The following is a 14,531-nucleotide window of genomic DNA, read 5'->3' as shown; positions in this document are numbered from 1 at the left end:
TGCTTAGGACCATGTTTTCCTTTACTTTCTATAATGAGCAAGTGTTGCTTCTATAATTGAAAATACAAATTGTGTTTTTTTTAAATAGTAGAGTTATAGTGCACAATGAGAAAGAATATTTGCTTCCACAAGAGGCTTTATCTGAAGCACTCTACAGTCAAGATATTCTACTGTGGAAGCAAATTTCTCTTCCCCCCAAATAATACAACATCAGCATTCTTTATGGTATTTCCAGTAATGACTGGCCTTGATGGCCTTGTTATCTACATAGGCATTTCTTCCTATGCAAAAGTAACAAGTAAATTATGTCACGGTATACCCACCATCCTTGCCATTGCTGCCAGGAATTGTCATTTATTATCCTTTCTGGATAAATCTTTCATTATAAAAAGCCAAAAGTTGAGTGTTAATTCAAATACTGTCAATATGTCTACCTATATTGTTAATCATACTGATAGTAAATTTTCTTTTCTTTATTTTTGTTTTTTTTGTTTTGGTGTTTTTTAGACAGGGTTTCTCTGTATAGCTCTGGCTGTCCTGGAACTCACTCTGTAGACCAGGCTGGCCTCGAACTCAGAAATCTGCCTGCCTCTGCCTCCCAGGTGTTGGGATTAAAGGCGTGCACCACCACTGCCTGGTGCTGATAGTAAATTTTCTACATAGCCAAAAACAAACAAACAACCCCTCCCCCCCATCCTCACCTAGAAGAGGGTAAGAGACAGTTTACTCTGGAGCCAAATATGAGTGGCCACAGCCTGGGAATACAGATTTTGTTTACCACAAATTCCATGTTCCAACATATTCTTAGCCCTTTGATTGCTGAAAAACAGGATTTTGCCAAGTTAATACATTCCAAAGGGCTTTTATCTGACATAGAGGTAGGCAAGGAATGGCTATTTAGGTGTCTAAAGATATCCCAAGATAAACTGTAATTATGTTCTGGATCTGCAGCATTCCAACCCCTCCACATTAGTTAAGTTCTGATCAATCAGCCTTTACAGATACAGCTTCTTTCCAGAATTCTCTTTTATGGAACCCAAATCCTCCAAGCAATTCCTCAAGTCACATAAATGCATATGGAAGGAGGAAGAGCACTCCTATCAGAGAGAAGAGCCGAGCAGAGGCAGACAGACTTCAAGTAGAAAGTGGTTATGAAATACAATGCAGTGAGCGTGACAATGCAGTGAGTGACTATGGCCAATTTGTAATAAAATCTGAGTCCAGAAGGGAGGGAAGGAGGGATAGAGGAGGGAGGGAGGAAGGGAGGGAGGGAGGGAGAGAGAGAGAGAGAGAATGAGAATATATTTAGCTTAGGGAGAGGACACATGATTCTATGTGGACAGTCTGCAAAAGCCAAAGTCATGTGGAGGAATTGGAGTCTAGAATTTGGAATCAAATTTACAGACAAACGATTCATACATACCTCAGGAGTGTGTGTGTGTGTGTGTGTGTGTGTGTGTGTGTGTGTGTGTGTCTGCACTCGCTGTCATCTCTGGTCCTATCTGGCCCTAACCTGTTGCAAACTTACAGGCAGGATGGTTAAGCAGTGTTGGGGAGGGAGGAGACCAGACAGAAAGAAACATGGTTTGGAGAAAAGAAAAACAGGAAACAAGGAATCTCTTTCCATTTCTTTGATAGCTTGCAGTATTTGTAAAGGTCCCAGATAAAGGTAAATAAATTTAGGGCCTTTCAGGTCAGTTCAGATGTAAAGGCTGGAGGTTTCCTAAGAGGGATCTCAAGGGGCAATGAGTGGATATGGAAGACATGATTGTCGTGGATGAGAACACAGAAGGAAAATGTCATTGCAGCCTGCAGTCGTGGGCATCCCCAGGACTCCAGGGGAGACAAACTGAGGACCAAGCTACTCAGTGGGTCATCACCACACACAACCGGGGTCAGAGGCCTCACCTGGCTAAGCCAGAGAGGCAACTCAATGCCTGGTATCAGGGCTTTTGTGGAAGCCAGGAGGCTCTAACCACAGGAAAGGATTGAGGAGCAGTGTAGCAAATGCCAAGAGAACCTGGAGGAGCTGTGGGATTTACAGGCAGCTCCAAAGTGGAGGTGGTACAGGAGGGCAGGAAGGAGCACAGTAGTCTGGTAGGGCCTAAGAAAACTGCATGTTTGCAACAGAATGGTGGGGTGGGGTCAGGTGGAGGGGGTCCGCCATAGCCTTGAAGACTGGCTGGGGGTATCTTCACCTCCAAGAGATTCAAAGGGCACTTCCTCGGACTCAGGGAAGTGGTAGATCGGGTGCTGAGCAGTCAGTGAGCAGGAGAGCAGATTTGTTTCAGGTGGAAATTGGGCAGTGGTGGCGCACGCCTTTAATCCCAGCACTTGGGAGGCAGAGGCAGGCGGATTTCTGAGTTCGAGGCCAGCCTGGTCTACAGAGTGAGTTCCAGGACAGCCAAGACTACACAGAGAAACCCTGTCTCGAACAAACAAACAAACAAACAAACAAACAAACAAGTGGAAACAGGGTCCCAGTGTGTGGTTAGAACCAAGGGAAGAGCACAAGCACCAGGAAAGCCTGAGTCACAGCACTAACGTTATGAAATATAATGTGTCAAGGGTGGCCCATGTCAAGGTGTGCCCCTGAGAAGTTAAGCCATGCAACAGACCTGGTGTAAAGGGGAGCTGATAGGCAGAAGGCGGGCGAGAGGAGTGCACACCTGGGGAAGGGGCAGAGGAGGAGGAGTAGATATGTATGTTTCTGTAGGATCTGAGAATTGCAGCTACAGACACAAAAGTACTTCTCGTACTGTGTGTGTGTGTGTGTGTGTGTGTGTGTGTGTGTGTGTGCTTCTCTTGTCCCTTGATGGGAGGAACTCCCTGGGACTTGGAAGAAGTTGAGGACTGCTTTAAGGGGAGTTGTTTTAAGTATGCCTACTGGAAAAGGAACTCGGCACAAGAGAGCAATCCTGTTGTAGGTTAGCTCCCTATCAGCGACTCCTCCTTGCCCCAAGGTCAGCAGCACACCACCACCCACCACCCTGGGGTGTGTCACGGCAGGGTGCATGGGGTGGGGCACGAACTTTAATTCTCTCCTCTTCCAATACAAGATTTATGTGTTCTGTGTTGGGCCAGGCACAGAGATCTGCCTTCAGGGTCACAGATGCTCTTCCCGATGATTCTTAGATTCATCTCAGTCCCCAAAGTCGCTGAAATCCGTATGTAAGAATTCAGAGGAAAACGTCTTGTTTTGGGACACCTTGATTTGCCGGAGCACTGGGACGGCAGGCTCGGACTGGGCGCTTCTATGTCGTAACCACACATTCCCTGACAACTCAGGGTGAAAAAGTACAAACCACACAAAGCCTGGCGGCCACTTCATGCTGCCATTGGCCTTCCAGGTACCAACCCCAGATACCCGCGGCGTGCTATGGCATGCACTCCACTGAAAACAACTTTAAAAAAGAAGCGTTAGGAAGGTTTACGCTGTCATTTGCCTCTGCTTTTTGCTTTTCCCACTTGAAACTAGGTCTGGGCACTGGGTTTCTGCCAGTCCTGCTGACGCTGCCTTCCCATGGCGGCGTCAAGTTCACAGCCACAGTCCCCCATGCCGGGCACCGGTCCATTGCAGCTGTGGCCCGGGTAGATGTGACCGCCCTCCGCGCTGGACGACCTGGGAACTTTCCCAGGCGGTCGCTCGGTGGTAGGCAGGTTTTCCTCTGCTAAGTGTCACTTTGGTTTTAAGGTCTTCGATCTCTGAGGAAAAAGAAGCCTAGATTGGGAAACTGAGCCAGCCGGAGGGTGGAGTCGCGCGTCGCCCCGCCTCGTCCCCGCAGGCAGTCCCCGATCTCGGCCCCCCTCCCAGGAGCGGTGCCCGTCCCCCTGGCGCTTCGTCACCGCCGCTAGGCCAATGAGCTTGACCGTACGGCCGCGCGCACTCGCACCCGCTGTCCCCAAGACCCCGGCACACCGTCCCGAGCGCAGTTTTTTCGGCTGTGGTCCAGCCCGTGGCCGTCGGAGTCGCCATGCAGTCCCTGCGTACTGCGCTCCTGTCTTTGCAACTGCTGCTGCTGGCGGCTCCCTCCTTGGCGTTGCCGTCGGGGACCAGCCGCTCGGCCTCAGCTGCCACCGTCTGTCCCGAGCACTGCGATCCCACTCGCTGCGCCCCGCCGCCCACGGACTGCGAGGGTGGCCGCGTCCGCGACGCGTGCGGCTGCTGCGAGGTGTGCGGCGCGCTCGAGGGTGCAGCGTGCGGCCTGCAGGAGGGTCCCTGCGGCGAGGGGCTGCAGTGCGTAGTGCCCTTTGGGGTGCCGGCCTCCGCCACAGTACGACGGCGCGCACAGGCCGGCCTGTGCGTGTGTGCCAGCAGCGAGCCGGTGTGCGGCAGCGACGCCAAGACCTACACCAACCTGTGCCAGCTGCGCGCCGCCAGCCGCCGCGCCGAGAAGCTTCGCCAGCCGCCGGTCATCGTCCTGCAGCGCGGCGCCTGCGGCCAAGGTACCCGCCCCGCCCTGCGCTGCACTCCTGGGTGGCTCCCCACTCTCGCCAACTCAGCCCGACCAGTCAGGACCATCGGGAGGGGATGCGGAGGGGCAGAGAAGCACTGCGGGGAGTTCTAGGCATCCAGTCACTAGGGGAGAGAGACCCGGCTCAATGTAGCTGTGTTTCAAAGGCTCCCTCGGGCCCCATTTCTGAGCCAAACATCAGGTCGTTCTGAAATGCCAAGCAGGTGCTTTGCGCGCTTTGACCCGGCACCCCCTGGCCGGGGTGACCCAGCGTCCCTCTGGGGAAAGCCGCGTAGCAGCACCGGGGATCTTGGCAATGTTGTGACACATGGCCTTGGGACCACAAGAACTCATGTCGCCTTCCCTTCCTCCTCCCTCTCTGCGACTCCCTTTCTTCTTGGAACTATCCAGGCAGTGTTTTTCTTGTAGAACCTCTTCGTGAAAACTTTCACTTTGGGGAGAGGGAACAGCTCTGCTCAACTCAGCAAGCCCGTTTCTCACCTCGCCTCCTTAAGCAGGGACCAATTTAGTTACCCGGACCCTCTTCTGGTCTGTTGATTTGAGACAACTTTACAAAAAAGCCTCACAACTCTTCCTTTGGTTCTTTTACCTGAACTCAACCAGGTAGTGGACTGCAAAATTTGAGGTAGAGGAGGGGCCCACTAGGGATGATGAAAAGTGCACTCTACAACTTCCATGTGTGACCTTTCTGTACCAACAAGAGCTGGAGGTGGTGATGGTGACAGGGTGAAGGAGCTTGGAGAACTGCCCAGCTCCCTGCAGGACCTTCCAGAGAAATGCTTCAGTTAAATCCAGAGATACCCTGTGGAAAAACAGTAAATTCAGACTGGCCACTCCAGCGGTGTGGGGACCAGCCAGCTGGGCTCCGGTGCACTTGGCTTCAGTTACAGGGCTCCTGCCCAAACCTAGCACCTCCCCACGGGGCATGTGGTGGGAAGAATAGGAAAGCACAGGAGAGAGGGTTTGATCTAGATTTTTCTTTATAGAAATATGGTCCCGTATGACCACTTTGGATCTGGCAAAACTTTACTCGAATGGAGAGGAAAGTACGCCAGGTGGTATAGGAAGAGGTGGGCTGATGTTTATATTTTTATCGCCAGAACACAGGGCTGGACCTCAGCCTCAGGAAACTCAGCCTAGTTAGAGAGAAGAAAGTTGTTTCTTTTTTTTTTCCAGAGAGGAATGATCCATGGGTACCTTCTAAGTCCCAGTCCATGTGACAGGTGAGTTAACCTGTGACTCTATTTGGTCTCACAGCTTCTGGAAGGGGAAGCTTCTGGCCTTGTCATTGCCTTAGATGAGGTGGAACTCAGAATGAATAACTTGTCCAAGGTCACTCAGCTGTCACTTGAGCTCAGGCAGCCTCAGTCAGAACAGGCCAGAGCTAGACGTCAAGGCTGTGGGAGATGCTTTATGGGGCTGGAGCTGCTATCTCACCTTGGGGAGAAGTAGAGAGACTACGCAGTTGCTGAGTGGACACTTAGAGGTAGAGAATAGATTGGTGTTGCAGGAGATAGAGAGACAGAAGAAGTAACCCACAGTGGTGGCCCACAGTCCCCGGGGAGGAAGTAGTGTGTCACACGGGCAGACATCCTGGAGTAGTTCTTGAATAGGCGCTGTTCAGAGGAGGTCTGGTGTAGGACAAGCCTGGAGGAGGAGGGCAGAAGGTAGGAATCTTGCTACTTTTGCAAGAATCTGAGTGTATACCGGTAACATTTAAGAAAGCACATTTTGGTGGAAAACAAGATAGCTGTTACTGTTTGTAGTCTTTGCTGCATGAGACTCCGAGTTACTGACACCAGCAGTGGCCAAATACTTGGCTGGTTGAGTTGGTTTGGGGAGACAGGTCCCTCTTTGGCCATCAGGGCCTCAGTGGCCCCTCAGTGTGGAGACAGCCACAGAAGGGAGTGGGCAGACTTCTCCTCTCCTTTTGTAAGTATCTGCTGCTCCGTATCATGTCTGACATAGTGTGTCTGTGTGCCTGGCACTTAGGGACTTCTAGTTAAGTGGATGGATGGATAGAAAGGTAGGAGATACTTGGAGTACACAGCTTACCCTAGCCTTGCTTAACCCTGAATTGCCATCTGAGACTGTCCTAAGGTATCTCCAGGAGCAGACTCTGGGAATCAGTGAGCTGCCTTCATTCAGTCCAGTCCTGGCTCCCGCTTTTAGAAGCTGCTACCCAGGGTAACTAGCTCATTTGATGCCACAGTTGAGTAAGGAGAATTGGCTGCCTGTTCCAGGACAAAGTGTAGGTGGGAATGGCATGGAAGCTGTGCGGACACAGTGAAGTACCCCTGAGTAGAACATGAAGGGAATCCACTGTGAGAACTCACTGAAGTCAGAGAGGTTCTGAGGCAGGATCTCAGCAGAAAGCTCAGGAGACAGGTGGGAATGTGGTGGGAGGTGATGTCCAAGGTGTTGCTTTGGGGGTCACGGAGGCCCTTTGGATGGAGAAAATGCCATCGCTCTGCATACAACTCTGTAAGTCAGTTAGTGAAAACTTCAGAGAACATATCTTGCTTGGAAATATAGAGAAATTATCAGTGCTTCAGGGTTTGGCTGACACATGCACAAGTATACCAGAGGACAAGGATCTGTTATTATTGTTGACCAGGAGAGTACAAGAGGAAATCGAAAATGAATGGATGTGGTGGTTCACGCCTGTGATTCCGGCAAGAGCTCCACGGGTTAGAGGCTAGTTTGGGCAACAGATTAAGACCCTGTGTCAAATTTAAAACAAAAAGGTGTAATCATATAGAGTCACAGCAACAAAGGTGCCATATAATAATTACTGCTGCTCAGGGCATCGATTTACCAGGCCTTTGGTCTTGCTAACAGTGCCAGTTCTGTAATTCTCCTGGTACAGCTGACCACACAGAGCAGCACCTTGAGCCCATATGTGGATCATGAACCCGTTCATAGCCACCGCTCCGTGCTGTTGACAGAGCAACGGAGATTATAAACCAGATCCAGCTAAGTAGCAGCTAAGAGCTGAAATAAACAATGGTCCAGATGGCCATGGCTTTGGGACGACGATGTGGGATGACTCTCTCCTTTGACAGGCACAAGAATCAGGACAAAGTTGCCTCTAGTTACTGGCCAGGAAGAAGCCCAGAGTATAAGGGGTTGTAGAAAAGTTGTCTCCAAGCCAGAGTCCCAGACTGTAAACTGTTCTTGGGTAAGAACAGCTCTTCTGGATCCTGAGACATTTCAAAACACTAACCAACATGTGAGGTGCTGCATCTAAAAAAGCCAGGAAAAAGACTGTGGATAGGAGAAACCTAGTCTGTCCATTTCTTACTCCAGGAAAGCCAGTCCTATCCAAGATATCCAAACTGACAAGTCTAGAGGTCTCCAAGCCTCATGTGGGGGCAGAGGTGGGCTGGAGGGGGACAGCTAGAGGTTTTCGGAAGTTTCCCCTCCTGGCCTCTCACCCCAGAGCCTCTGAAAGCAGAGGCCACAGAACAGAACTCTTAGAGGCATGAACTGTTTGTAAAATGGACTTTATTTAGGCAGGTCTTTTATGTGAGCCTTGAGGAGGCTGTCACTATGAGCTTTAGTGCCTGGCCTTGTCTGACTCAGAAGATTCAAGAGGCAGCACAAAGTCGTCCCCCCCCACCACCACCCCCCAGGAAGCTCACAGTTAACACAGTGGGGGCAAAGACAGTCATTCATTCCTGGAGACAGTTTTCTTTCATCTACAGTGCAAGTTTTGCTATTGGCAGTTGGATGCACTTTTTGTCTCTTAAAAAAAAAAAGTATACGGGGTGGAGATGAGGTTTCCTCTTAGGACAGGGTTTGTAGAAAGCATGGAGGTTTCTGCCATCCTAAACTGTCTCCCTGGCCTTTGTACAGCCCATCCCACTGGCCTGTGTCTTTCTTCCCTTAATGCTCTGCTAAAGTGTTAAATAGCAAGGCTTGATAAAATTAGTAAGCTAGCAGGATCGAAAGCCAGGCATTTAGTTTACTTTATCCCATCCCGGAAAACAGTAAATACATTGCCTTGGAACTTGAGTGAGATTGGTCAGGGACAGCAGGGATTGTGAGCTAGCTGGCCAGATACCTCAGCATGGCAGGATGAATTCTGAGTTGGTTTGGAGCCTGGTGATCCTGGGCAAATTCTGTGTCTTGGCTTCAGACATCAGATTTTCCATGAGCTTACATTTCTCATGGACAAAGCTCTGGGCTCGGATGCTGTGAGGGAGCAGTCACACTTGGCAGTGCTTTGAGTACCAACCCCTGGCTCTGGCCTGTGTGGGTCAGACCTGACTGGTACCAGCTCCTCTGGCTTTCAGGGACACAGCAGTGAAGGGCCTGGGTCAGTGGTTTCTGAAATCCCTTTTAGTGAGAGTGGCCTGTGAGTCTTGTAAGGAAACCACCAGTTTGTGAGGAGACTGTGCTCCTGTATCCTTTTCAAAGGCTTGGATGCCCTAGGAGATGCTCCCCACCTTAAATTATGATGGGTAAAGCCAAGTTTGACACTGAAGGGATGTCCCCATCTTGACCGTAGCCACCTTTACTTCAGCTTTCAGTCAACTTATGAATCTTTCTGGGAGTCAATGGGAGTCACATGCCCACTCCCAAGGACCAATGCCACAGGGTAATTCTTTGCTTCTCTCTGTGACCTTGAGCCTTCCTCTTGGTCCTTCTGGTGAAGGTCTCTACTGAGCTGTTTCTTTTGCTTTGCCACTCTTTCTGACATTAGAAAAGAAAAATACTTCCAACAGAGAAACTGAAGAGGGTAGTAGACATCTTGAATGTTTCCCTAAAGACTCAGAAACCTCAGGAAAGTTGGTGTGACTCAAACCTGTTAAGTGACAGGTATCTAGAACCACAGGGTTACATTAGCCAGGACAACATGCTTCAGAGACAGACATGAGTGGTAATGGAGGGTGGGGCAGTTAGAGTGCTGGAAGGGCAGAATTCAGCTTTCAGCCAGTGATGTACACCCCAAACCCATCCAAACCACTTACTGAACAATATCCATGTGCTTAGAAGTATGAGAAGTATAGGGAGTGAGAGGTCGAATTGGCCGACCTTTCTTATTGAGACGAGAAGCTTTCACGATGCCTGACTGTGGGCTAAGCTGCTTTCTGAGCTTCCCTTTCTGAATGTGTGACTGGTTTCCTCACCAGTAAAACAATCACGGAAATAGGACTGTTTGCTCACACTTCTCAGTGCTATCAGCATGGAAGGACGTCGTTTCATGAAGTGTTTAGCACCATCTGGTGAATTTCTAAGTAGAACTCTGTTCTGTCAGCTGTAATGATAACCACTGTCATGGCCATCAAAGCTTTAGTGAGGTAGTCAGTTCAGAAGAAAGGTCTAGAATGTCTGTCCTGTGGAACACTTCTGATTGGTGAGTTGGGTGGGTTAGGACGATGCACAGGGAAAGGGTGATGGAAACACATCCTGAGGCTGACATGGAGTTTGCTAGTCTGGAAAGGTTCTCTGGAGTCAAAGGCTGCTTTTCCATAGCCTCTGACCATATGGTCTCAGTCATTACTCCAGCATCGATTGTCTGAAAAGTATGTGACTTCCTGGGGCACGTGTGGGGCACCTGGGAGTGTGTGTGCGCGTGCGTGCATGTGCACTCTCGCATGTGTGAGCACTGAGACCATCGGCACATGCTGATCATCTTCCTCAGCCATGCTCCCCCACCGTATATTTTGAGATAGGACCTCTCATTGAACCTAGAGTTCATAGATTCAGCTGACTTGCCTAGCCAGCAAGCCCCATGGACTCTCTTCAGTGCTGAGATGATAGAGGTAAGCCATTGTTACTGGCTTTTTCACATGGGTTCGGGAGACGGATCTGGGCCTTCATGCTTGTGCCTTGGTTTACTGACCTGAGCATTTTCCCAGTCCTTAAGACTTTTATATGAACTATCTCATTTACTGAGTTGGGGCTTATAGGAGACGGCAGTTAATAGACACTCCAGGTCCTTCTTGAACCTGGCCTGGTTTTGTTTTTATGTTCTGGAAATTCCTCACAGGGAAAAAATTGTCATGTCTTAAGGAAAGAGGGGGGAAAAATAACCCCCAAAATTTGGGAGTTTACAAATGCCCTATTATTTTGATTGCTAGGACAGTTTGTTGAGTTAGCATATTTCTTAAATGTTCCTGTGTAGCATTGGTTGACAGCAACTACTCCCTAGCCACAGGACAGTCACATCTGTGCACCGGATTCCCGGAGGGCTGGTTGTCGTGGTTGGAATTTTTGATAATTTCCAAATTTGAATAACCCATGTCTTCATGAGTCAGAGCCTTGTGCAATATTTCAGACTTCAGTAACGTCTTCTTCCCTGGTTGTGCAATGAACACTCCAGAAGGAGATGCTAGGCTGCCTGTGCAAGGAGCATGTTTGTCTCGGTGTGGATGAGATGTAGAATTCTCTTCCACACAGTCTTGGGCAAGATGCTACCCGATCATCCAACACTTGGGGCATCTCACGCCCTATGACTAAGACAAATTTGCTATTTGGTGCCCATACTCAAAGTAAGAGTCATCACTCTGTAGACAGATGGATGCAGACTGCTGCCAGTTGGGGTTGCCTCAGTACATGCTGGCCAGCTGGATATGTGAGAGCGAGGGCTCATCCAAAAGTTAACATCTGCTATTACACACACACACATACACACACACACACATACACACACACACACACACACAGAGAGAGAGAGAGAGAGAGAGAGAGAGAGAGAGAGAGAGAGAGAGCGAGCGAGCTGCTGTGCTGCCTGGAAGTGGAACATTATATTCTTGGGTGAGGATAAAGGAAATGTCACCAAACCACAGTGACCTAAAAAGTGACCACTACTGTTCTAATTGGGTGACAGACTTTGTCTTCTTCCTTAGTGGATACCGGGAAGGCAGTGGTGTTAACCCTGCTGCCTAGCTATAGAAACAGTAGAGGTTCTAAGAGATGTCATCCACCCAGGGCCACCCACTAAGGAGAGAGCTAGGATTTGAAGTTGGTTCCACCTCACTATCAGACTGGGAGACTTCACTGACTTGGGTTGTTTAAAAGCATGCTAGTTAATCTTCAAATATTTGGAGTATTTTCCAGCCTCTTCCCTTGTATGACTTTCTGGTTTAGTTCTATTGTGGTCTGAGAACATGCTTGGTGATTCTGATCTTTTGAATTTATTGGAGTGTATTTTCTGGCCTTGAATGTGGTCAGTTGGTAACTGATCCACATGGGCTCGAGAAGAGCATGTGTTCAGCTGTTGTTGGCTGGAATCTTCCAAATATCAGATGTAGTGTATTGGTGGTGCTGTTCAGATCAACTAGACACTGATTTTGCACCTCTGTTGACAGGGTCTGAAAGAAGGATTCTTTTTTTTTTTTTTTTTAAACTTTATTTATTTATTTATTTATTATAAGTACACTGTAGCTGTCTTCAGACACCCCACAAGAGGGCATCAGATCTCATTGCAGATGGTTGTGAGCCACCATGTGGTTGCTGGGATTTGAACTCATGACCTCTGGAAGAGCAGTCAGTGCTCTTAACCACTGAGCCATCTCACCAGCCCCTGAAAGAAGGATTCTAAAGCACCCTCAGCTACAGTCTGTCTTCTGGGACTCCATTTTAGTAAACTGGATCTCCTCAGCCCCACCCCAGCATGAGTTACTGACTCTCTGTGGTATTGTTTCCTGATGTGTTGCTTAAGGATAATGATACTGCTTAGGAAACACCAGCAGGGTATTGTGGGGTCAGATAAACTAATGAGATGGTGAATGAGCTTTGTCAACCAGGAAAAAGAATGATTGGAAGATACCTGGACTGCTAGACAATAGGTCCAAACTCTTCCAGATCTCTTGCTAACAAAAAATACCCACCAAGATGGATCCAGAAAAGGTAGAAAATAAGGTGCATGCTTACTGGGTCATTTCTGTCCTTGATCACGGTCAAAAAATTACCTGAGATTGGGTACTTTATAGAAAGGCTTATTCCGCTCACTTTTCGGATGTATCCTTGACTCTGGTAGAGATGTCATGGTGGGTGGCACCCTGGGAGTGTGAACTGGAGAGATCATGAGAAAACATGGAAGTCAGAGAGAGAGGCTTGTTCTGTAGAAACGACCCTCTTGTAAGAACTAACTAGGGACCCAGGAGATCTGCCTTATTTCCCTCTAAAGGCCAGATCCCCCAGTTATCCAGTTGTTTCCTTATAAGGCCCTGTCTCCAAATATTCCGCATTTCCTCCACTAACAGCACCACTGGGGGGACATGTTCAAACCACAGAAGCTCATCATCGCCACCATGGAATCTGCTGTACTTTCCACTGCTCATCTCAAGCCACACCAGCTCCTCATTTTCATGTTTCCTTGGCTTTTGTGGACCAAGACACTGCCATGTGGAGACACCAGAGGCTGGCTAAAGCCACCAACTAACTGTAGGGAAGACAGTATCCCTGAGCAGGTGACCTGGAGCCCAAAGGTGCTGCAGGCCTTACTGCCCAGTTCCTCACACTGTAGGTGGGAAGGCCGAGGCACCTGAAGGGAACTTGGTTCTTACAAGCTGTTATTGGACTTGCTGGAATCGGAGCCTGGGCCCTGGCAGCCCTAATAAAACTACATTCAGGTACATGTCCTCAATAGGACAGTTAAAGACACAATTAATAGAGAAAAGCAGAAATAGATATTCAGTGTGGCCACATGGGGAAGAAAGACAGAATGGTCCAGTGATCCTGTTTATCTGTGGGAATTCTGACATGAGGTTTAGATTTAAATAGAGGGTCAGAGGGAGGTACGTGGTGTAAGCAGTTTAGGTCATGGATGTGGTCCCACCATCACTGACCCATCATTGTCTCAGCTCCAGTCTCACTGGGAAGATGCTCTGTTATGTCAGGATTGTGTGAAATTTCTTTCCTGAAGACAAGCTCCTCCTCTGGCTGGCACCAGGCTTCACCCTTTTTCATCTCTCAGCATGAGATTCCTGGGGAAATTCCAACTCCTTGGGGACCATTGTTTCAATGGTATGATAGCCAAAGGTGGGTGGGGTGGGGTGGGGTGGGGTGTTGCACAATAGTCTCTTTAGAATATCTTTATATCTGGGGCTGGAGAGATGCTCAGTAGTACGAACTGCTCTTGCAGAGGACCTATTGGGTTCCCAATATGTTGGGTGACTTACAACTGCCTATACCTCCAGTCTGGATAGTCCAATACCCTCTTCTGGCTCTCACATGTGCAAACCCCACACATGTGCACACAAGTAAAAATAAAGTCTTTTTAAAAGCACGTTGTCATCCGTGTCAGAATGGTTCCAGCTGCGTATATATGTGCAGCTTGGTGAGGGCCGACCTTATGAACCCATCTTGGCAGCCTCCTTCTGGAGCAACCGGTGAGACCTGAGAAACAGTAGGTGTTTTCACTCAGTCTTTTATTTCGAAATGTCATTGAAGAGATTTTTGTTTTCCCTGCTTGAAAAGATGACTACAGAGGACTGCTCTGCAATCCGTGTGGTAACTGACTTCTCCCCTCAAGCATTTTGAGGCCCTGGAATGTTAATTGCAATGCACTTGCCTCAGGGAAAAATCTGCGCAAATATCATAGTGACTGATTCAGCGCTGAGGAGCCTCAGTGTCTAAATGTATCTATGGTTTGAACTTCGTCAGGACGAGCCTGCTTTCTTCTCTTCAGACAGGCTTGGTTTCTTCCTTTCATGTTATTTAGCCATCGTGGTTCTCCCTCCATATATCTGATGATAAGTTGTACTCTACCAGCTTTTGGAAATCAGAAAGCATAATAACATCAAAATACACAAGGAAAGAGATTCAAGTTCCTATGGTCTCAAGCTTCACCCCCGCCTCACCTCAGGGGGCACTGGTTGTTAGCATGGCAAGGATTGTTTTGGTGTGTTGAACTCTTTTAGGATAGATAGTGCCAAGTACGGTAGCTGAAGAGGAGTGGATAGGTTTGCTGTAGCCCTTGGTGTTGTCAAACTCTTTCCCCGAAGGGTTGTTACAGTCCTTTGTCACCAGTGATGGCTTTTTTAAGTGTTTGTTGAGAGAGAGAGAGAGAGAGAGAGAGAGAGAGAGAGAGAGAGAGAGAGA

At 48.7% G+C, this 14,531-nt stretch overlaps 1 protein-coding gene across 1 annotated transcript in view; it reads left to right on the top strand.

The window, feature by feature from the left end:
* Positions 1-3,909: 3,909 nt before the first annotated feature.
* Positions 3,910-14,531, top strand: part of Htra1 (HtrA serine peptidase 1) — a 48,991-nt gene continuing 38,369 nt past the window's right edge. Inside the window, exon 1 of the mRNA XM_028769415.1 lies at positions 3,910-4,446. Coding sequence (XP_028625248.1) covers positions 3,975-4,446 — 472 coding nt within the window. The 5' untranslated portion in view covers positions 3,910-3,974. The remainder of the gene's footprint in view (positions 4,447-14,531) is intronic.

The sequence above is a fragment of the Grammomys surdaster genome, unplaced genomic scaffold (assembly GCF_004785775.1).
Source record: "Grammomys surdaster isolate TR1022 unplaced genomic scaffold, NIH_TR_1.0 192, whole genome shotgun sequence".
Lineage (NCBI taxonomy): Eukaryota > Metazoa > Chordata > Mammalia > Rodentia > Muridae > Grammomys > Grammomys surdaster.
The sequence above is the reverse complement of the archived record's forward strand: the minus strand, read 5'-3'. Positions and strand labels throughout refer to the sequence as shown.